Below are 22,378 nucleotides of genomic sequence, written 5' to 3'. Positions count from 1 at the left end.
AATATGAACAGCTTACAAATAGATATTTTTCTTAGCAATGTGTACGTACCTTGTTTTAATTTTAGAAACAACAAAAGAAATCCAAAATACTTGAATATCTATTTCGTAAAATGTTTATTCCATAGAGTTAACACAACCGTGAAAAAAATAACATCAGAACAGACCACTGGATGCTGAGTTAGGATTTATTTTCCTTGAGCTCTTCTCTTTTTCTGTAGAAATAAAACAAAAGTCCATATGAGTACATGCAACATGCTAGCTGGATGAAACTGTAATATACATATTAGATAATTCTGATCACTACAAAAAAGTAATTATGTGTCGTATTAACATTAGGCTGGACGTATGTTGTAAACTGATACATTTTTGTGAGGTAATGGCTTGTATCGTAAATTATAATATCATTATATTACGAGTCCAGTAAATCTCATATTGTCTTGCACCCCGTCCACCTTGTAGCTGTCCATTGAGATATCGTTGATATTAACGCACTTTACAAAAATGTGCAAAGTTTGGTAGAAATAATGGACTTTAAATACAATAAACCTTGTTTAGCTAGATGGGATAAATTAAACAGATAACCAAAGGGATTTTTAGTTTACTTTAAAAACAGTTTCTCGCTTAAGAAATTTCCTCCTATAAGCTCACACGTAGTTCAACTACTTACAAGACCATCTCTCCAGATTTATATCATCGGCAAACAGGATATGAACTGCATCGCTTAGCAGTCAACTATCCCACTATATTTTAATCTTTTTACTGTACCATTAAAGCTGCCCTCCTCCCCATAAATCATACTTATCAGTGTTTAGAAATTATCATTTTATCAACCAATTAAAACCCAGAATTTTTTATTCATACAAATTCTACAAAGTTCGTAAAGTGTCCCCATAATAAAAAATGTTGATGTACATTCATAACGCACTGGCGTCGGAAGCAAATTGAAAGTGGGGGGGGGGGGGCTAGACTAATCCTCAGAAATCTTAACAAGCAAAAAAAAAAAAAAACCTAATTCCCAAAATCATGAAAATCCTAATCCGTGGGTGGGTGGGGGGGGGGGTACCTATAGTTAGGGGGTGCTATTATGACTATGACTCAAACTGCTCAATATTTCAATCTTTTCAAGGTAAATTTAGGAACATTTATGTTTCCGGCGACAAAAAGTGGGGGGGGGGGGGCTGAACCCTCTCTGATGCTATGTACCTAATGGTTAGGTCTAACTTTGCAAAAAAAGGGGGGGCTAAGCCCCCCCTAGCCCCCCCCCCCCCCCCCCCCCGTTCCGACGCCTATGTAACGAACTTTGAAATTCATGTTTAAAGTCCGTTTACGTACTAAAGTCCTTTTAAAAAAAATCATGAGTGCGTTGATTTAGTCCCAAAATAACTCAAAATGCTTATTTTTTTTCAAATGCATTGCTACAATTACATTAGCCTATAAGTTCTAAAAAAGCACATTTGATATTTGACTGATACACCTGAAAAACATATTATAAGCGAGAGTTCGGGAACGGAAGAAAACTCTTACTACAATAAACACCGCCGCGCCGACCCCGAGAACTGTAATGAGGACGAGAACGACAGCGACGATCACCCCCGTGCTGGACCCCTCATCCGCCACCTCTGGCTTCACATGTACATGGGCGTGCTTGACTGGCTTTTGCGACTTCATCTTCGCTTCAGCCTTCTTGTTTGCGTGCATGGACTCTGTCTATACATGTAGTGTTGGAAAGAAAATCTTTTAGAAGAGGACAGTTTGCATTTTATTCTTTGGCATGCGAAATTATTCACTGCCAATAACATCATGTGAAATATAACTGTTATTTTTTTAGTAGTGCCAGTAGTGGCCTTCCAACAAAGACTTTATTATATCGTCTTTTCACATGGTCATTTCTTGCATTTATTTTGCAAAAGTGAAAACGAAAATGAGAAAACTGTAGCTTGCATTTTTACAATTCAATTTCATTAAGGTCTTCCGTTTCCAACGGAAGACCTTCTACTGATTCTGTTGGAAATTCTTCATTATTATTAGGGTGTTCCGTTTCCAACGGAAGACCCTCTTGTTATTCTACGGTTTCTTTTTCTTTATTAGGGTTTTCCGTTTTCAACGGAAAACCCTTCTGTTATTCTACTGTTTCTTATTATTATTTTTTTTTCCCGCAAATTTTGTGAAGGCCATTTCTCGAACATTTTTTGTCTGATTGCTATGAAACTTTCAGGGTATGTAGATGATATTAAGATCTCTAGACGTTTTTTTCAAATTTTTAAAATTCACTTCCGGTTATGAGTTATTGCCCTTTAATTGGAAATTGGGGGTCTTTTGTCCATAGTTGATCTCGGGAACTACAGATGTTAGGTGCATGAAATTTGGCGAAATTGTCGGTAACATTTTATACTTTTGCTGGCATGAAAATTTTGGTAATTTCTTTGTTAGTTTTTGGGCTATTTGTCGCCAAAGTTTAAGATTTTTTCGGGGCTGAAATTTTGTTACTTTTTGTATTCTAACTTTTAAACTATAAATATTTTGTTAAAACACATAGAACAAAAGTTGTTTAGAATAACAAGAGCTTTCATTTAAAATTAAGAAAAAAGGGCTGGCCCCTGTAATTAGGGGTCAGCAGTCCATAAACGTTTTTTTCTGATAGCTAAAAAATTTATCATTTTATGAAAAAAAAATAACTAGATTACTTTTAATAAATTAAATTTTGTCATTTGGTATGTAATAAAACAAACTTTGTGCTATTTTGTAAATTCATAAAACATATATGCGAGAATCGTACATGAACGAGTTAATTGTCTATACATAGACACACAAGCGAACGGAATCAAGTGAAGTCGTACCCAACCCGACTCGCACCCAAACAAACTCGTACTCAAATGGTCCGGTCGTACCCAAAACTGAGTGGTTCACTCGCACCCAAATATTTGAGTACGACTTCACTAGTGAACTCGTACCCACGGGAAAAAATATATTTATACTAAGAAAATAAAATACAATAGTTTTCATTCATATTCATTCATATTTTGTTATGTTTTTTAGTTATGTTTTATTTAACAAATTTATATATATACAAACATCCCTAGATCTCAGTGTATTTGAATACGGGCAGATCTATATTTATTATAAGAAAAAAAAATGAATGGCTTTTATTCGTATGTTGTTATGTCTTGTATATTATCGATAACATTAATATGCAAATTGTATAACTAATTTGAAAGATTTTGTTATAAAAATCTAGTACAATCTAGTTCTGATGCGGACGGATCAAAGAATGATTATGAGCAGGTTAACTATCATCAATTAAAATTAATTGCTTTATGTGATTCCGTTCAACCGATCAACCAATGAGTTTGTCAGCACAAAATAAACATGCTGCTCATAATTAAGAAGAAATTAAGAAGAAAAACACATTTTCATCACTTTTGGAAGTTTTTATTATTAAACATTATATGTATATGACATAGAACTACAACAAATACACATGTGAGCGTATTACTGAAGTATATAACTGTTCAAGTACATACAAAACTAGCTGTCATATTATATGTTTAAGAGAAATAGTCCAAAATCCTTTTTAAACTGAAATAGACACTAGTTTAATATATTATATATTAATTTAAAAAAACTTTGCAAACCCCCGGAGATGAAATTATTATTTAGGTTAATTATTCAAATTGACATAGAACTACAACAAATACACATGTGAGCGTATTATTGAAGTTTATAACTGTTTAAGTACATACAAAACTAGCTGCATGTCGGTAGCTCCCGATCTGAACAAATGCGGATGGAAATTTTTTTCCGAATTAGAGCTACAGACATGCATCTAATACAAAACAATAAAGTTTAAAGCAAACGCCAAAAAATACCATGGGTACGAGTTCACTAGTGAAGTCGTACTCAAATATTTGGGTGCGAGTGAACCACTCAGTTTTGGGTACGACCGGACCATTTGAGTACGAGTTTGTTTGGGTGCGAGTGGGTTTGGGTACGACTTCACTGTAATTCAAGCGAACAATGCTGCTTCCGGGTGAGCATTTGTTATTGCTCTGATTAAATTTCACGGTTTTATTCTGTTTATCTAAATCATTTATAAATGCAATGAACATACACAACTACTTATTTAAACGTGCTATGTGTCCGCGCAGAACAAATCTCTGCACTGTCGGCGCCCCCTGTCTGTAACCCCAAATATAAACAGCGACGAACGGCATTATGGGAAAGACAGATGCCGAAACGCAGAGGAGAAGTTGTGACTTGTGTATTTTTTCGCCGTACATGTTGTACGTTCACGTGCACTTTCAATCCACAGTGAAGCACATGAACATGTACCGGGAACACTACTTCGTATTTGTATATTAAGGAGGGATATATTCTTCATACTTGTTTGAACCGTTTGAATCGCTTACGAGGAAATTCTGACCGTCACAGTAGGCCTACTGTCGGCAGATGTTTACGTTTACATTGATCAGCTGTTGAGAAGCTGATAAGAGTTACGAGTAATAACAGAAAAAAATGGACATTTAAAAGTGTGATTTATGTGGATGTTACTGAAGAAGGTGAGTCTTTTTACTCATTTTAAAGTTTGAACTTTCTTGTCTTTAGTGGTTAAAATGTCAGCATGTAAACTAGTTAACATTTAGTCTATAGATGTGTACATGTAAGTACGTGCACACTGTCACTGATGTATGTTATTTTGTTAGTTCAGACAATATAAATCCTTTTAACAGAGTTGAATCCCAAATGTTTACCTTTTACTTGTTTTTCTTCCTTTACTTTTTACCAGAATTTTGTTTGAATTACAATTCAATTTATGGACAAAATCTACATGTGGCGAAAGTCATACATACAGTATACAAATATAGTTAGTACATAGATTTTCTTATGTTATGTGCATCATGTATGAAGTTACAAATATTTCTCGGTTGAGGTTCATGGGAGACTGTAAAGGATGTCCGAATTTATCTATTTAAAAAAAAACCAGTTTGTGAATTTTCAACTCAAAATTCAAAGCAGGGTCTAATTAGAAACACATGATATATTCTTGTGCGGAAGACTTTAAATGTAAACATGAATACCCTGTAGACATAACATCAAGTAAATAAATTGTATACTTCAGAGTTAAAACATGGCTTTAATATTTTTATGATGCCGATCATTGTATCATTAGAGAAGTTTAGCAGACCAACGGGTACCCGGTACATGTACATGTACTTGTACATGTAGGTTACAAGTTAGAACTATGCGTACCAGTTCACATAATTTTTCTTGTTTAGCAATTATGATGTGTACTTAAATTGTCCTTGTTAATGTTTTAAATGTAGTTTTTATATTCTCTTTTTTTAATCTGACTACTGGCAGTACTGGCGTGCGAGCAGTTCTCGTCGAGGACCATTTCTTGCTGGTGCATTGTTACATCATATTTTCATATATAATTTTATGTGTTGATAAAATGACGTAACAATGCACTGGTGAGAAATGGTACTCGGCGAGAACTGATCGCACACCAATATTGATTAATTACAGACAAAAACTGAAGGTTGCAAGTGTTACATTTTATTGAACACCATTGTTTAAATAATTCTTTATATATGTGACAGTCAGACTGGTTTGAATACCAGTGCCAGATAGCTCAGTTGGTAGCTAGAGCACCTGACTAGAGATTCAGGGGGCCCAGGTTCGAATCCCAGTCTGTTCCGTCATTATTTCTCCCATCTTGTACATATATATCAGATATACATGTATAACAGATGATTAAGAGTCATCACATGTTTTGCAAGATGCAATAAGTGTTAAAAACGTTAACTTTACACCACAATACATTTAAGTGAATATTTATGTTTCTTGATATTATTTGGTGTGGTTTTCTTGACAGCGTCGCATTCAAGTCAGTGTCAGCTACATTATGCATAAACAATTTACCCGCTCCTAAACCACAAACTTTCTTATAAGTGGATTTCGGTTACCACTGATTGTCTGCTGTTGCAGCAGACTAATAATATATGCACGGACAAAATTAACACAATGAACTTATCAGAGAATGAAAAATTCATTGAGTTACTTTCAACTGTTGGAATTCGGGTATTTTTTTAAAAATTTACATACTTGTGACAAAACATATATGTGGTACATACAGCTGTAGCTTTATGAAGAAAATTTGGGTTAGACCATATATAGCTACCATGCAAGCTAAATGATATTTACAAAAAACTTGCAATTTATGGCGCACGAAATATACGCTAGTTTTATAAAGATTGACATACATGTAATGTACCACATTCTGTGAAATATAATCTATTAAAAATTCTTTATTAAGTTTACTCATACATGTTTTATGCTTATTACACATAGTATATTTTAAAACATGTAATTTATAAGAAAAGAAACAAAACCCTTGCTAAATTTATTTGCAAAAAAAACAAACCAGTAGAATTGATAAAACATGGTATACCAGAAGCTAATACATGTACTTTGACGCTGTTCGGATGGGTAATATTCCTTTGTAATTTACGAATTGAGATAATGACTGTTGCACTACAAGTAATAAACTCTCTCTCTCTCTCTCTCTCTCTCAATCTCTCTCTCAATTTGATAAGTGTCTATACCTAAGAAAAAATTTTAATATTGCCTAAATGTTATGTCATGTATTGGGATATGTCATACTTATTACACTGCATGGTCAGTGTATTTTTTCCAGAAATACTATGCATACGTTAATGTAAACACAGCTATTACTAGTACATGTATGTAAACACAGCTAATTTTTTTTTTATTTCAGCTCAAAACGGACTCTTGTTACCACATGGCACCACATGGCTTTTACCGGTACCCATTGATTATAGTGGGTCAGCTCTTGAGGTTAACCTGTCACCTCTACCCACATGCATATTCCTTGTGTTCTACAGACTATTTACTGGTAATTCAAATTAAATCGGATAATGCAAGAACAATAATGGAACTTTAAGAAAGCATCATGCCATGTTGTGGATTGTGTTTGATAAGAAATTATGAAAAGCAAAATTAAGGCTGTTTAAAGAAATTCATTATTGTTGTGAAAATTTGTTTTTCAATAAAAGTATGCATTTATGTTTCCTTTATTTTTTATTTCATAAAGATATTAAGATGTGTTTACATAATTGAAAAATCAACCCCCCCCCCCCCCCCCCCCCCCCCATCCAATTGTCTGCATTAAGATTACATGTAGGATATGTAAATGTACATTTGACTTTGAAATAACATCTGCTATGATAATTAATTTTGAAATGAACAAGAAACCACCTATTTCTACCTTTCTAAGGTATATATGCATAAAAAAAGTAGAAAAACATGTCAAATTTGAACATTTTTCATGGAAATCAACTTGATCTGTCTCCAGCTACCTGGGTGTGTTTGAATTTAATTTTAATTTAAGGCAGATGTCTAACTTGTAGGTTGTAACTTACTGTTTAAGATGGTTAGAAGGAGACTAGAAATCAGAATAGATTAGATATTCACTAAATATGATTGTTAGCTTACTTTTTTCATGAAAACAAGAAATCACAAGCAGGACAGCTGTCTATTTGTTAATTAAAATGGTACAAATCATACAATAAACAAATAAAGATCAAATTTTAGAATCATTGATGATTGTTTTCAAATATGTGTGAGAAATGACTCAAGGAAATTGCCACAAGTTTCATAAAATTAGGTAAAACATTTCAAACCATTACTTTTTGTGAAAATCAAAAGATGGGGGGGGGGGATACATGTAAGGGCATTTCTAAGTGATGTGAAGCTTTTTATCATGATTATATCATGTAGATGTATGTTGTATTGAATAAGGTTTCTTTTTAAAGGTGGTTGAACAACAATTGACCTCTAAAAGGTCAGGTAAAGATGTTTTACTATGGAGAACCCTATAAATCTGTGTTTATTAAAGGAAATTGGAAATGGTGGGTTCACTTAAATGGCCATATTTTTATTAAACCTCAATGGAATTGGCAATATGTGGTATCCTTTTTCTCAGAATTGCATTAGCTTTCTTATTCTTAGACAAACCGTCTTTTCATAAAATGTTAGTGTACTAAGTTAAAGGTACAAGGAACAGTTTCGGAAAGTACCGTCAATATTTTTGTAAAATTGAGAGTGACTGTACTTGAAGGTTTATCAGTGTTGCGTAGATTCATGAAATGAATTTTAATGATTATCATTACTTAGAGGGATGTCTCTTGTTGGAATTGGTAAGCAATATTAAGGCCCTCTTGTTGGAATTGGTAAGCAATATCAAGGCCCCTAATTTTAAGTACCGTACATGAGAAGCAGTAAATAAATGAATTGTGAAACTTGCGGCTATGACTGTTGTGTTGACTTTACACAGTGAAATTGAAGGTTACAAACACAGGTTATATAACATGAAATGTAGGTGGATGGAATAGTATATACCTATTTACTGGGTATGAGGACAATAGCAAGTTTATTGTCCCCCAAGACAGCAACTATTTCATGAGGCAAAGCCAAGGGAAATAGTTGCTGTGGAGTGGGACAATAAACTTGCTATTGTCCGAATAGTCAGTTAATTTGTATTTTATTATACCAAAGAAAACTTTATTTGTCAGCGATACAGAATTTCTTGATGATAAACAAATTAGAGTTATCAAACTTTGTATATAATGCAGCGATCTGATTAGGTCAGAGGTGTTCCTAGTTTAAAAAGGAGGGAAATCGAATTCTGCTGATGAATGGTTTTGATGACTATTCACCATGGGCATATAGCATGGATAATATTTCAAATTAGATAAAAAAGCATGTTTATGTGGGCACCTTCTAGTTATCAGTTTGTCCGTCTGTCCATCCGCGATTGCTTGACCGGAGCATAGCTTCTCTCCCCTTGGCCCAATCTGGCTCATACCTCATCCACAGGGTTCCTTTGGGTAAAGGATGTGCAGTGACCTTGAACCATGTTCTTAGGTATAAGGTTAAGGTCATAGCAGAATTATATATATAAAATCCTGTCTGAGGCATATCTTCTCTCCCCTTGGTCCAATCTGGCTAATACTCACAGAGTGTCTCTATGGTTAAATGATGTGCAGTGACCTTGAATGAAATTTCTAGGTAAATGGTGAAGATCATATCGGATTATGCAAAAATCCTTTTTTCAGAGCTTATATACTTTCCACTAACCCCTATTTGGCTCAGACTTCACATAAGCAGAGCTTTTGAGTAAAGGGTGTGTAGTGACCTTGAACCTATTTTCAAGGTAAACTGTGAAGGTCATAGCAGAATTATATAAAAAAAAATCCTTGTCCGGAGTATATCTTCTCTCCCTTTGCTCCAATCAGGCTCATACTTCACCCACATGATGCCTTTGATCAAAGGACCTCCAATGATATTTGTAAATCAAATGTCAAGGTCATATCAGATCACACAAAAATCCATATATTTTAAGAGCATACATATACTCTCCTTTAAGCCCCTATTTGGCTAATATTTTACCTAAACAGAGCTTATTGGTTAATGGCGTACAATGACCTTGAACCAAGTCAATGTGAAGGTCATAGCAGATCTCTTTAAAATTAGTTTTAGACTGTAGATTATTTCCAAGATATGCTTAATCTTGGTCAGATTGCACAAAAATGCCTGTATGTTAGGGGGAATGAAATTGATCTAGAAGTTCTATGCCAGCTGGAAAAATTTCAAGTTATAGGTCGTCAAAGCAAAATTCTCTTAAATAACATCAGCGGGGCGCTTTGAAATGTTCACCATTTCAATGTTGTCTGGTTCATTGTAATTTTACATAGAAAATATTCACAGAGGTATAATAAAGAAAAACTACACATCAATAAGTTTCTGACAATTGATGATGCAACAAGCACACAGTACGAAAGGTCAACCCTTTGAAAAGCAATGAAGAGGAAAAGTTGCTCAGAATTATGTTTTAAACAAAATTTTTGGTTGGTGGCCCTGTTAAGGAGTTGAAGGGTTCGGCCCCTAAAACACAGTGTTTCAGATATAACTTGAACGGTCAACAATTCTTGAACACTTGTTGAACAAAATATGTTTATATTTACGAGACCTTTTATTTGATATCAAAAATATGACTGGTCCCTCAAGTTAGGGGCTAGGAAGGCTCAAAAGCTTAACTTTTTCCGGAGCAATATTTTGTCATTAATCATAAATGCTGAAAGAGCTTATCAACCTCAATTTAAAACTGAAATCCATTTCTAATTTGGACGATTGAATGTGGGATATAAGCATTAAAAAATTGATTTTTACAGAAATTTTAATTTTGCATTCTGGATTAAGAAAATAGTTAACTTGTACCTTAAATGTAGTTTATATCAATTTGTTAAGTCGTACTTAAACACATTCGGATTTTTTGTTAAGTCGTTCTTGAAATGGTTAAGGTTTTTTGTTAATTCATACTTTATACCATTCAGGTTTTGTTAAGTCGTACCAAGAATCATTCGATTTTTTTATCCTTTTGTACTTAAGTTATTTTTATTACTAGATTAAGAACTCTGCTTCTTAGAGGTACTTCTAGCGTTACTTTCGACATTAAAGGAAAACCCACTCGTTGCTTTGCAACGAGCTTTGCTCTAGTTATTCTTTTTTTTCTTTTTCTGACTTTTTTGGAGCGCTATTTCTCAAAAACTATCCAACCGATTTGCACAAAATTTTCAGCACTGATAGAGCATGATCGGCGCTACATATCATTAAATTTTCAAATGATGATGTCACTTCCGGTTTCAGATATTGACGATTTTGTAAATTTTTAAGGGTCATTTTGTCCACGCATCTCCTCCAAAATTTTCAGGGATTGTAGATGAATGTCTGTAGATGTACCCCCGTGCTTCCAATCATGAAAATTGCTCAAGGCCTTGAAGCTCGCCTGAGCCTGAAAATTAGCACCAAATTTTTTCACGAATTTTTCACACATTTTCTTTAATATCTTTTGATGTATAAATATTTTGTTAAAAATGTAATGCAAAAGATGTTTATATTTGCAAGACCTTTCATTTGATATCAAGAAAAAGGGGCTGTGCCCTCATATTAGGGGCCAAGAGGGCTCTAAAGTCTTCTTACAATAACTCTTTACTGAAAAATATTTTGTTAATAATTATAGAAGCAAAAATGTTTGTTGTACAGCTGTTTATCTATACAGTACCATACCTAAGTCACATGTTACGTAATTAGGGGTTTTAAGGGGCCAGAAGTTCAAAAATTTTATCATTTATATCAGAAAAAAGAAAAATATTTTAAAAAGCAATGTAGAACAAAAGTTGTTAAAAATAATGTTTTCAACAATATGATAACTAAAATTTTGTTGTCGGTGGCCCCAGTAAGGAGTTAAAGGGTCGGCCCCTAAAACACATTTATACATGTGTCTCGAGAACAGTTAACAATTCGTGAACACTTGTAGAACAAAATATGTTTATATTTGCAAGACCTTTAATTTGATATCAAGAAAAAGGGGCTGTGCCCTCATATTAGGGGCCAAGAGGGCTCTAAAGTTTTTTTTATAATAACTCTTTACTGAAAAATATTTTGTTATTAATTATAGAAGCAAAAATGTTCACTGTACAGCTGTTTATCTATACAGTACCATACCAAAGTAATATGTTACGTAATTAGGGGTTTCAAGGGGCCAGAAGTTCAAAAATTTGATCATTAATATTAGAAAGAGAAGAAATATTTTGAATAGCAATGTAGAACAAAAGTTGTTCAAAATAATGTTCTTAACAATATGATACCTTAAATGTTTTTGTTTATGACCCTATTTAGGAGTTAAAGGGTCGGCCCCTAAAACACATTTGTACAGATATCTCAGGAACAGTAAAGATTTTTTGAACACTTGTTAAACAAAATATGTTTTTATTTTCAAGACCTTTAATTTGATGTCAAGAAAAAGGGGATGGCCCCTCAAATTAGGGGCCAAGAGGGCTGTAATGTCTTAGTACAATAACTCTTTACTAAACAATATTTTGTTAATAATTATAGAAGCACAAATGTTCATTGTACAGCTGTTCATCTATACAGTACCATACCTAAGTCATATATTACGTAATTAGGGGTTTCAAGGGGCCAGAACTCAAAACTCTGATCATTAATATCTGAAAAAGGAGAAATATTTTGAATAGCAATGTAGAACAAAAGTTGTTCAAAATAATGTTCTTAACAATATGATACCAAAACTTTTGTTGTTAGTGGCCCCGGTAAGGGGTTAAAGGGTCGGCCCCTAAAACACATTTGTACAGATATCTCGAGAACGGTTTACAATTCATGTACACTTGTAGAACAAAATATGTTTATATTAGCGAGACCTTTTATTTAATATCAAGAAAAAGGGGCTGGCCCCTCAAATTAGGGGCCACAAGGGCTACTAAGTTTTCTTATGATTACTTTTTTCTGCCCAATAATTTGATATTTATTATAAAGCAACAAAGGAGCTTTTATTAAGCTTAATCAAAAACTTAAATCCATTTTAAAATCAGACGATGCATTGCAGAGACATTGGGTTTTAAAAATTGAGTTTTCCGGGAATTTTGATTCCACGTTTTTTGTTTCAGAAAATAGTGTTATGTTCAAAGTTAAATTAACTCGTACCTAAAAAAATTCGGAAATTGTTAATTCGTACCTGAACAGATTCGGGATTTTTTATTATGTCGTTTAGAAATTGTAAAGGTTTCTGTTAATTCGTTTTTAAATCATTCAGATACTGCTAAGTCGTACCAAGAATTATTCGATTTTTAAAAAAAAAATTTTTTAATTTTCTCTTGAAGTTGGTTTCAGAACTCTGCTTCTTACAGGAACTTCTAGCTTTACTCTCAACACTAACGGAAGACCCACTCGTTGCTTTGCAACGAGCTTTGCTCTAGTTTTCTTCTTCTTTTTCTTCTAGACGTTTCTTTAAACTGTAATATCTCGCTTGTTTGTCATTAGATTTTATTCAAATTTTCAGGGTTTATTGGAAATGACAATATCTCACTGTAGCACAAAATATTGTGAAATCGCTTTATCCGGTTTTGAGTTATTCCCCTTTGAATATTTTTTTAGTGGGTCTCGTGTACCTGCAAAGGCTCCGAGTTGATCCGTAGCAAGTAGTTTTAATTTACAAATCTTTAATGTACACATCTTGAACGTTGTCTTCCTAGTTTTACATGTTTGATTAACCCACGTATGTACTTCTTATAAAATTACATCGAAATTTATATTTCCAAAAAGGTTGATTTTGCTTATATCTTTGCTCAATAACTTTTAAGTTGTAATTTTTTTCTAGACACATATAGAGCAAAGATTGTGCAGAATATGAAGAGCTTTCATTTGATACCATAAAAAAGGGGCTACCCCCTAAGATGAGGGGTCTAGATCCCTTAAAAGTCTTTGCTTCATAACTCTAAAACGGTAAATATTTCGATATGGGCGTCGCTGCAAAAACACCATGGTCGCGGCTGGACTACCCAGCGGTCAGCGGTTATCTAATACACGAGAGTTGCGTCTCTCATATATGAGTTTATTTAGCCGCGAACTCAAGAATTGTTTTAATTTTGATTACACATAAAAGTTTATGGACTAAACGATTGGGTGTCAATTAAGAAATCGTTCAGTTAATTAATAAAAGCAATGTCATTCTCAATCTAAAGCAATATCAGACATAGATCAATTGTGGGTTTTAAGTTTAATATAAAGAACTTCTATTTGATAGAATACGGTCATTATACTGCAAACAATTCAAATCTTCCTGGGTTCTGAGTTGTGCGTGTTTGTGCGTTGTACCTTTACGTAATCTATCCTTCGTCCATGGCCGAGGAGATCAGCCACGGCTGCATTATCTAGCGGTAAGCGGTTATCTAATACACAAGATTCGCACACCGCGACGCACACTTAGATGAATATGAACGTGTTTGAGTTTATATAGCCGTAAATACAAGAACTGTTTTAAATTTATGTTATAAAAGTTTGTCCATCTTCTTTTAATATTTAATTAAACATTTGAGTGTAAATGAAAATTAATGAACGATATTACTCCAAATCGGAAACCTCGTCAGACATAAATTAATGGTTGGTTTGTATATCTATATTTTTAAACCCCCCCCCCCACCCACCCACCCACAAATATTAAATGATGATCATCCCTCGCACATGGCTGAGGAGATCCAGCGCGATTGGACAAGTGATCCGCGGTCGGCTCGTGCTAATTGTTTGAAAATTGAATAAAAAAACTTTTAATTGAAGTTGTGTATTATGAGGTTGTAATGCAACTTAATTTACTTACAAGGTTATCTACAGCCGGTGGAATTCCAATATATCAAAATACAAGATAAATAGTTTCCAGAACTATAATACTATGCATGTGTGTATGAAGGTTGCACCCTCATTTGTATGCATGTAGGTGAGGAGGTAAAGGTGTATAGATGTACATACAATGTATGACTGCACATACGGATTCCGGACCGTGGCTACAGACGATACCCATGATATTCATGTAATTTTCATGTATGATTTTTTGTGATCTGTCAAAGGCATTTGACAGAGTATGGCATAGCGGCCTATTATTCAAGTTACAAACCTATGGAGTATGTGGAGATCTTCTTAAGTGGTTTTCTAGTTACTTAAGTCAAAGGTCCCAAAAAGTTATGTATAAAGATCTTTTGTCAAGCACATCAGAAATTTCAGCAGGTGTACCCCAGGGATCTGTATTAGGACCTCTTTTATTTTTGATATATGTCAATGATGTGGCGGTTAATATGTTATCATTGTGTAGATTATTTGCTGATGACAGTTCGCTTCAATACTCTTCAAACAACATACTTAACATTGAATATATTTTAAATCATGATTTAAAAATTTTGGAATCGTGGTCCAAAAAGTGGCTTCTTAAATTCAATTCATCAAAAACTAAGGTTGTTTTTTTTACTAAGAAGCATAACTCTGTTTTACCTAAATTATTTTTTGAAGGCGATAGACTAGAGTTTGTCTCGACCCATCGCCATTTAGGACTTTTATTATCGCAAAATCTCAGCTGGTCTGAATACATTGATGGTATTGTAAACTCTGCATACAAAAAATTAGGACTCTTAAAAAAACTTAAGTATAAATTGGGTAGAGAGCATCTCTCTAAATTATACATTTCATTCATTAGACCTACCCTTGAATATGCTTCGATTGTGTGGGATGGCTGTTCTGTGCATGATGCAGACAAACTTGAAAAGGTTCAATTGTGTGCTGCACGAATTGTCACTGGGTTGCCAATTTTTGTACCAAGGGAAGCGCTTTACTTAGAAACAGGGTGGGAAATTTTACAAACCAGACGATACATCGCCAAGATGAAAACTATGTTCAAATTTAACATGGGGAGTCTCCCTGATTATTTATGTGATATTATTCCTAATAAGAGGGAAAATATATCGCGATACAACACACGAAACAAGGATCAGTTTAATGTACCTAAGTGCAGGTTAGATTTACTTAAAAAATCATTTGTACCCAATGCTGTCAATCAATGGAATTCACTAAATATAGAAGCCAGAACAGCCACCTCAATCAATTTGTTTTGCAAACATATGCCTAAAGTTACGAAACCCCCTATTTATTTTTCTTTTGGTAAACGCTGTACCAACATTATTCATACAAAGCTGAGACATAACTGTGTATTAAACTATGATCTTTGTAAACGTAATATTATAAATAATCCGTTGTGTTTATGTGGTAAAACAGAAGATGTGTATCATTTCTTTTTTTCTTGTAAAAAATACTCTAGAGCGAGAAACAACATGTTTGATCAATTGTTTATGTTAGATTTAGTCAATATTGATACTGATTTACTTTTATATGGCAACAATAACCTTCCTTTACATATCAACAAAAGCATTTTTGCTTCTGTACAAAAGTTTATAGACGAATCCTTGAGATTTAAATAATATTTCTTTGTGTATATCAATATTATATTCTTTTGTTCTATACTCATATGCATGACAACTATTGTTATATTTAAGGAGAGGAACTTGTAAGTTGTTAGAACTTGTTTCTGATCCTTTTGTTTATTCAATAAAATATGTTCAAAACCAAAACCCATGATAGTATTTTAATACATCAATGCGCAATTTGATCTAGAAACTGACAAGTTTCATAACTTCTTCGAATTTCTCTAAAACGGACTGTCTAATTCCTTCCCAGAATTCCAATTTACGCAAGCGCAATTGAAGTTTTTTTCAATTAAATAAGTCAACCCACTGACATAAAAATAAGGATTTTGCATATTATTGCATCGTCGAGAGAAGTACATGTAATATTTATTTCTGTAAATAAGGTTATTTAATTCACGTTACATAGCGGTGTCTCTATGAAACAGCGCCATCCGGTGTAAAATTTAGATGCTCGCTTTTGCATAAATTCTCCCGCTAATCTTTTTTTTTTTTTTAGCTGATTATATATTATTTTGAATGTCCAAGTCTACTTGTATCATTAAATAATATCAGACGACACACATTTCCCTATAGAAAAGTTCAGAGATGCCATCAATTTTGACTAATTACTAAATTTTGTCAGCACGTAACAATTCTTAACTTGTACATAGTCTTAAAAAATTTAGAAAGATTTAAATAAAGAAGTTATCTTAGAGAAAAGGTTACGTGCTTTGTAGGCGGGTTCGGTTTAAAAAAAAAAAAAACTATTCCTGACATGAATTATGAGTACATACTTTTTATAACAATGCTTGCTACCCTTTGAAAATTTAACTCGCCATTAAACATCTCGTTTTTTAAAGAATTTTTGAAACGAATACACAAACTGTGTTCGACAAATAATTTTCCTAAAACATTTTCTTCCTTTCTTTCTCAAAACACGTTTTATATACAGGCTTTCAATCACAACATGTTTTTATAACAAAAGCAGAACTGAAAGTTTAGTCATTATAATCGTTTGACACCATATCACATATATTGCAACAACGGAAGACATACTCCTGGCTTTGCCACGAGCTCTGCTCTAGTTGATTGATATTTTTGTTTTACCTTATTTGAATTGTCAGACACAGTGCCATTCTTTGGTTTGTGGTGATTTTTCTTATTCTTGTCATGCTTATGGTGATGTTTTTTGTGATGTTTGTGGTCATTCTTACCGGCAGCTTCAAAAAAAAAAGACCAATGTAATATATATAAAATAATGTATTCAAAGAGAGACAACCATTTTTTCGGATAGACGTTTACAAACACCCTACCTCTTTCAAATCTCTCGACAATCTGTAAATAAACCAAAAGATCTCTGTAGGTATTGTTTGTAATAATGATGATCATTTTCATATTTCAAATGCAGTACATCATATTCAATTTATAAAATACAGAATCTACATTCTACAAGGACAAAGTTGTGTTTAAGTAAAACGTCATAAATATTTATAGTGGATGGTTCGGCAATTTGTAAATGTACACAATGTATATAACAAAAAAACTTACCTCGTCCTCAATTTCATCATCCGAGCTATGCTCATTAAGGGACATAGATTCGCTTTCTGATATAGCAATCATTACAACCAGTACCATACATAAGATACCTGTCAACAAATTCAGACGTTTACCATGTGTATACATGATTATGAGAAATGTTTGTTGTAAAATATTTTTTACAGTTCAGACAAAATTTTCTTACATATCACACCGATGACTTTAGTTTTCGATATCGAAATCATTTTTTTTTTTGGCAGTCTGCTAGTTTTCTTACCATCGGAAACTCTAAAATTGCAAGTAAAGGGTCAAAACGATAAATGTACACTTTCAAATTCCGATATAATGCTAACGACGGATTTGGAATTTTTTCACAGGCGCTTGGGTCTATATGATTATATATATATACATAATGATTGTTACCTAACTCAGTGGTTATAGAGAACAAGTAAAAAATGTCGTAAGTTTACAGACGAACGGACAAACGGACGACGGATAATAGGGATCAGAAAAGCTCACTTGATCGAAGCTGAACAAGCTAAACCCGAAACCCCGGTACATAGTCTAGAACACCTTGTTCGCGCTATTTACAACATTTGGCCATTTGCAAGATACTGGGTTTTTTTCATCAATTTACTCTCACAATGTTACACAAATCTAAAGAACCAAACCATCTATATACTGAAGTAGTTACAGGATAATGAACTACTCGACAGGTGAACACTGTACATGCATAATCCTAAAAGTCTTGACGATTTCAGAAAACAGTCATCATGGATGATTTGCGCGATACAGCGTAAGTCATACAATTAAGCCTCTTCTGAAAAGCATTTGACTCTGGATTATATAAAATCTTTGGGCCCAAAGAACATCCATACCTCTAAAAGGTTAGGATACAGTTAATACAATGACATGTGCTGGAGCACCATCCACACTCTTTGGCTGCATGAGTCTGACTGCTCAAAAGAACAAGAGGCCCTCTAAAGATGGTAAGAACTGTACCTGCAACGTTGGTTCCGAATTTAGGTGGCTTGGGTTGTTTCCCCCACATCGCAAGTGTAATATGGTATTTTTTTTTTATAGATGTGAACGCCATCTACGAAATATAATTCATTTCAAATTAAACACGTTTAGATGCAAGGATGGTGGATTTCTACGTGGTATATTTGGAAGAATAATCTTTCCTTGAAGATTTTGACGTTTCGCATTGATTCAAATGAACTGCTTGATAATATTACCTGTAAGCAATCCGCATGCACATAGATTTGTAATCACATGTAATCTAAAAATAACATTTAACAGTACTCAGAGAAACAGGTTGTTGGGGGTAATAGTTTTTGACCCGTTCGTCAGACCTGCTTTTTGTTAGCACAACTCCCCTTCAACTGCCGCATAGAATTTGGTGATACTTTGTGGGTATTTAGGACACTATGTGTAAATGGGCATATTTATATGGTGTTCCGATGGGGCCACTTCGACCTTCGCACTTTCGCCTTTAGGTCGAGGTGCGAGAGTGCGAAGATGCGAAGGCGAGAGTGCGATGTTGCGACGACGAGGGAGCGAAAGTGCGAAGATGCGAAGGCGAAAGTGCGAAGTCGCGAAGGCTAAGAAGCGATACTACCATCGCGCCTTCGCCATCGCAACTTAGCACTCTCGCCTTCGCATCTTCGCGATTTCGCCTTCGCCTCTTTATGATTGTGGAGGTCTCTATCGTTTAAAGACAATTTTAGCTGTATAAAAGGACATCTGAGGCAGACGATGAACTTTTTATAATTTATTTTCAACAGCCTGCGCAGATCCATAACTTTTTCTAGGGGGGTCGATGGATAATTATTTTGTTGGGGGGGGGGGGGGGGTCCGAGACATATTTTGGAGATTTTATTATATACAATCAATGAAATTAAATTTTCCGGGGGATGGGATCCGGACCCTCTCTCCCCCTATATTGCATGTGTGAAGTTATTAATTTTGAATTTTCGGGGGGGGGGGGGGGGGGCGGACCCCCTCTCCCCCTCTTGATCCATACATGAGCAAGGAGTGTTGCATAATGAAATTAGAATGTTACTGTGTTTGATCCATGGTAAACAGACAGCTGATAAGTGACAGGAGTCTGGAAGTGCATATGTAATCATTATGGTGGACATTACATTTTATATGGAGTATATAATGATTAGGCAAACACATTAAAATATCTATAAACATTCATAGTAAGCACAATGGCCTAGTGCATGCGTACCAAAAATACCATGCATTAATCGTAAAACCTTGGCGAGTACGGTGCCTGCATTAAATTCTATGTAATCAACCGAGACTTTCTGAATGCTATCAAAAAAAGGCGAAGGCGAAAGTGCGAAGGCGAAGGAGCGATAGTAGTATCGCTACTTCGCCTTCGCACCTTCGCCATCGCATCTTCGCGCTTCGCCGTCGCATCATCGCACTTTCGCTCCTTCGCCATCGCACTTTCGCCTTCGCAACTTCGCACTCTCGCATCTTCGACCTAAAGGCGAAAGTGCGAAGGTCGAAGTGGCCCCATCGGAACACCATATATTTAATACCAGGAAATTCTGATATTATTTTTCTAGGAATTTTAATTCTTTTGAACCAGACACAATGTGTATAGATGTGGATAGTTTCATCAGGATCTTCAAATTCCACTTCAGTTTTCTCTGGAAATTTTGGTTCTTTTAAACTTGAACGTCTGTGCAGTATTGAATAAAGTTCTGAAACAATTTGGGGTATTTGAGATTGCTCACTTTTTCTTTCATTTACATAATGAATATATAATACAAGTTTTTAAGAGGGATGGATTGTCGTGATTATTTTTTAGACCTTATTGACCTCCTTTAGAAGAAGAGCTCTGTATAAGGATAAAAGTTAAACACTCAAAATTACGGATTTTTTCTTTAGTAAATAATAGTTTACAGCTGAACTAATCATAAAAAAAACAACAACAACACATTTATAAAGGTATATCTGATGATTAATTCGTTGTCCACCAAGCCTCCTTGAAAGGGAGATGTTTTGAACTTTTCTGTCAAATATTACATTCACTAATGAAAAATAGAACAACAATGACATGCAAGATTACAACTGATTTACATATGTACACAGTTGTTTGATAATTTATATTTTTGGGATGTATACAACATTTTAGCGGTCTCAAAATTTAAAAGCGGAATGTCTTCTGCCTGCACATTGCTATAAAAGGTTGATTCAAATCTGTTTATCATGGGGTTGACATGTAATAACAGTAATTTAATCCTGGCATGTTAAGACCAGAACCAGTCTGAAAACTGTTGAGCTAGGTAAAATTGTTGGCCACTGCCAAAGGATCCATCTCGACATCAGGACAAAGGTTTCTTAAAGAATATAGCAAATATTTCAAGAATTCTTCTCCGTGATGTCTGGTTTTATTCGTTTTTTCAAGTTTTGGTTAATAAACTTTTTAAATCATCAATAAATATTTTATTTTGGCAAAGAAAACCACGGCATTGCTCATCAACAAAGATATACAAAATTTGACAACTGTTTGGCAGCCTTTGAAAAAATTGCTAATATAGAAACAAAAAACTTAAATCCGATTAAAATTAGACTTGTAAAAATGCTCCTCCACTATAGCGAATCTTAGGACAGTTTTCATTTACAATCTAATTTTTAACTGATTGCTAAAAACTGTACATGATTGAAATTATCAATCACTTATAACACATCTATCAAGTTTACAGATCTTCTACAACATACTCGGAAGATGACAAACAAAAAGAAAACATAATTCTGGTATATTTGAATTAGTTTTTATTGCCCTTAATTAATATACATAAAGATAACTAATATGTACACCACTAGTAATAATGCATATGAAAAAATATATCATTCAAATCTTATACAAGTAGGTATAATTAGGGCCTCAATACATTAAAACATTAAAAGTTTCTTCAAGTCTCACAGGTTTTAGGAGGGGGAAGCACCAATTATATGTCCAATGCTAGGAAAACCTCCAATTCAAGTCATTTAGTGGGAGTTTAGTTCAAGGACAGTTTAAATACTCCTTTTTGAACTGTTTAAAAATATACCGTATTTTCCCGACGACTCGTCGATGCGGACGACTCGTCGAATTGCTCATTTTTAGCCAAAATTTTAACAAAATCCTACGATACGTCGATTCAGACCATACGTCGATCTTATCACTTCAAAATGGCGTATAAAACTGCAGTAACATTATCAGTGTATGATGCCACGATGTCCCCGATATTGCTACCAATTATTATTAATGATTAACATTCAATCAATTACACTTTATATTTATGCATCATATTTTCAAATACCGGCAACATCTACAAAGTCGCTTGCATTTTAAACAATTCCCAATATCGCGTGTTATGCAAAACCAGACTTACTTTGTCAGAAATATTTTATTCCCATGCATTAAAATAATTATCCACTCTGACTATCGCCAGTGTATTCGCCATTACGTAACCAGCCACCTGTTGACTCGGCGCGTGGTCAATGTTTGTTTAACAATTTCCGGTGTCATAGGCATGCACCTGTCTCGTGTCGGACTTCAAAGGGGGATCTCAAGTGCAGAAAGCTTAGCAATTACTATGATTTGATGAAACTTGTTTACTTTGTATCCAGTAATGCAGTTACATGCTTTTGTTTTACATTATACACTGTTAGAAATAGATCGATCATTTGTACGAATTGATAATGACGATATACGACATACATACGTTTCCTAAAAATTTATCTAACAATAATCAAAGAATTGGACAACAATTAATCAATGAACTATAATTACTCTTATAACGGTACTCTTTATATACACATGGAGTGAAATTTCTGTAAAAATCTCAGCCTTAGGGCAAGATTATTAACACAACCGGTATCAGCCTATTGTATAAACAGTAGTATTGATAATTGCCGATTACGTATTTTAAGATTGAATTTGACCATTAAATATTTCT

General features: G+C 34.2%; 2 protein-coding genes and 1 long non-coding RNA gene across 5 annotated transcripts in view; 1 reads left to right on the top strand and 2 right to left on the bottom strand.

Moving 5' to 3' along the window:
* The window catches only part of LOC105324291 (uncharacterized), a 37,956-nt gene that overhangs the window by 7,634 nt on the left and 7,944 nt on the right, over nt 1–22,378 (bottom strand). The gene's annotated exons all lie outside the window — the stretch shown is intronic.
* On the bottom strand, nt 96–18,480 carry LOC117690802 (uncharacterized). Of its 3 annotated transcripts, none has more exons than XM_034475502.1 (6): nt 18,417–18,480; nt 17,427–17,524; nt 17,192–17,213; nt 16,986–17,098; nt 1,525–1,707; nt 96–212 (listed from the first exon to the last, which is right to left on the bottom strand). In XM_034475502.1, exons 1-6 carry the CDS (start codon nt 18,463–18,465, stop codon nt 186–188), a joined length of 492 nt encoding a protein of 163 aa, XP_034331393.1. In that variant the 5' UTR covers nt 18,466–18,480; the 3' UTR covers nt 96–185. The 3 variants fall into 3 exon arrangements, with proteins under 3 accessions (XP_034331393.1, XP_034331400.1, XP_034331410.1); XM_034475509.2 differs by lacking the exon at nt 18,417–18,480 and adding an exon at nt 17,620–17,728; XM_034475519.1 differs by lacking the exon at nt 1,525–1,707.
* Nucleotides 4,011–7,085, top strand: LOC136275801 (uncharacterized). The gene is made up of 2 exons (XR_010714295.1): nt 4,011–4,556; nt 6,776–7,085. It is a non-coding gene; the product is annotated as an uncharacterized lncRNA (long non-coding RNA).

Source organism: Magallana gigas, chromosome 5, assembly GCF_963853765.1.
Source record: "Magallana gigas chromosome 5, xbMagGiga1.1, whole genome shotgun sequence".
In the NCBI taxonomy this organism is placed as follows: Eukaryota; Metazoa; Mollusca; class Bivalvia; order Ostreida; family Ostreidae; genus Magallana; species Magallana gigas.
The sequence above is the reverse complement of the archived record's forward strand: the minus strand, read 5'-3'. Positions and strand labels throughout refer to the sequence as shown.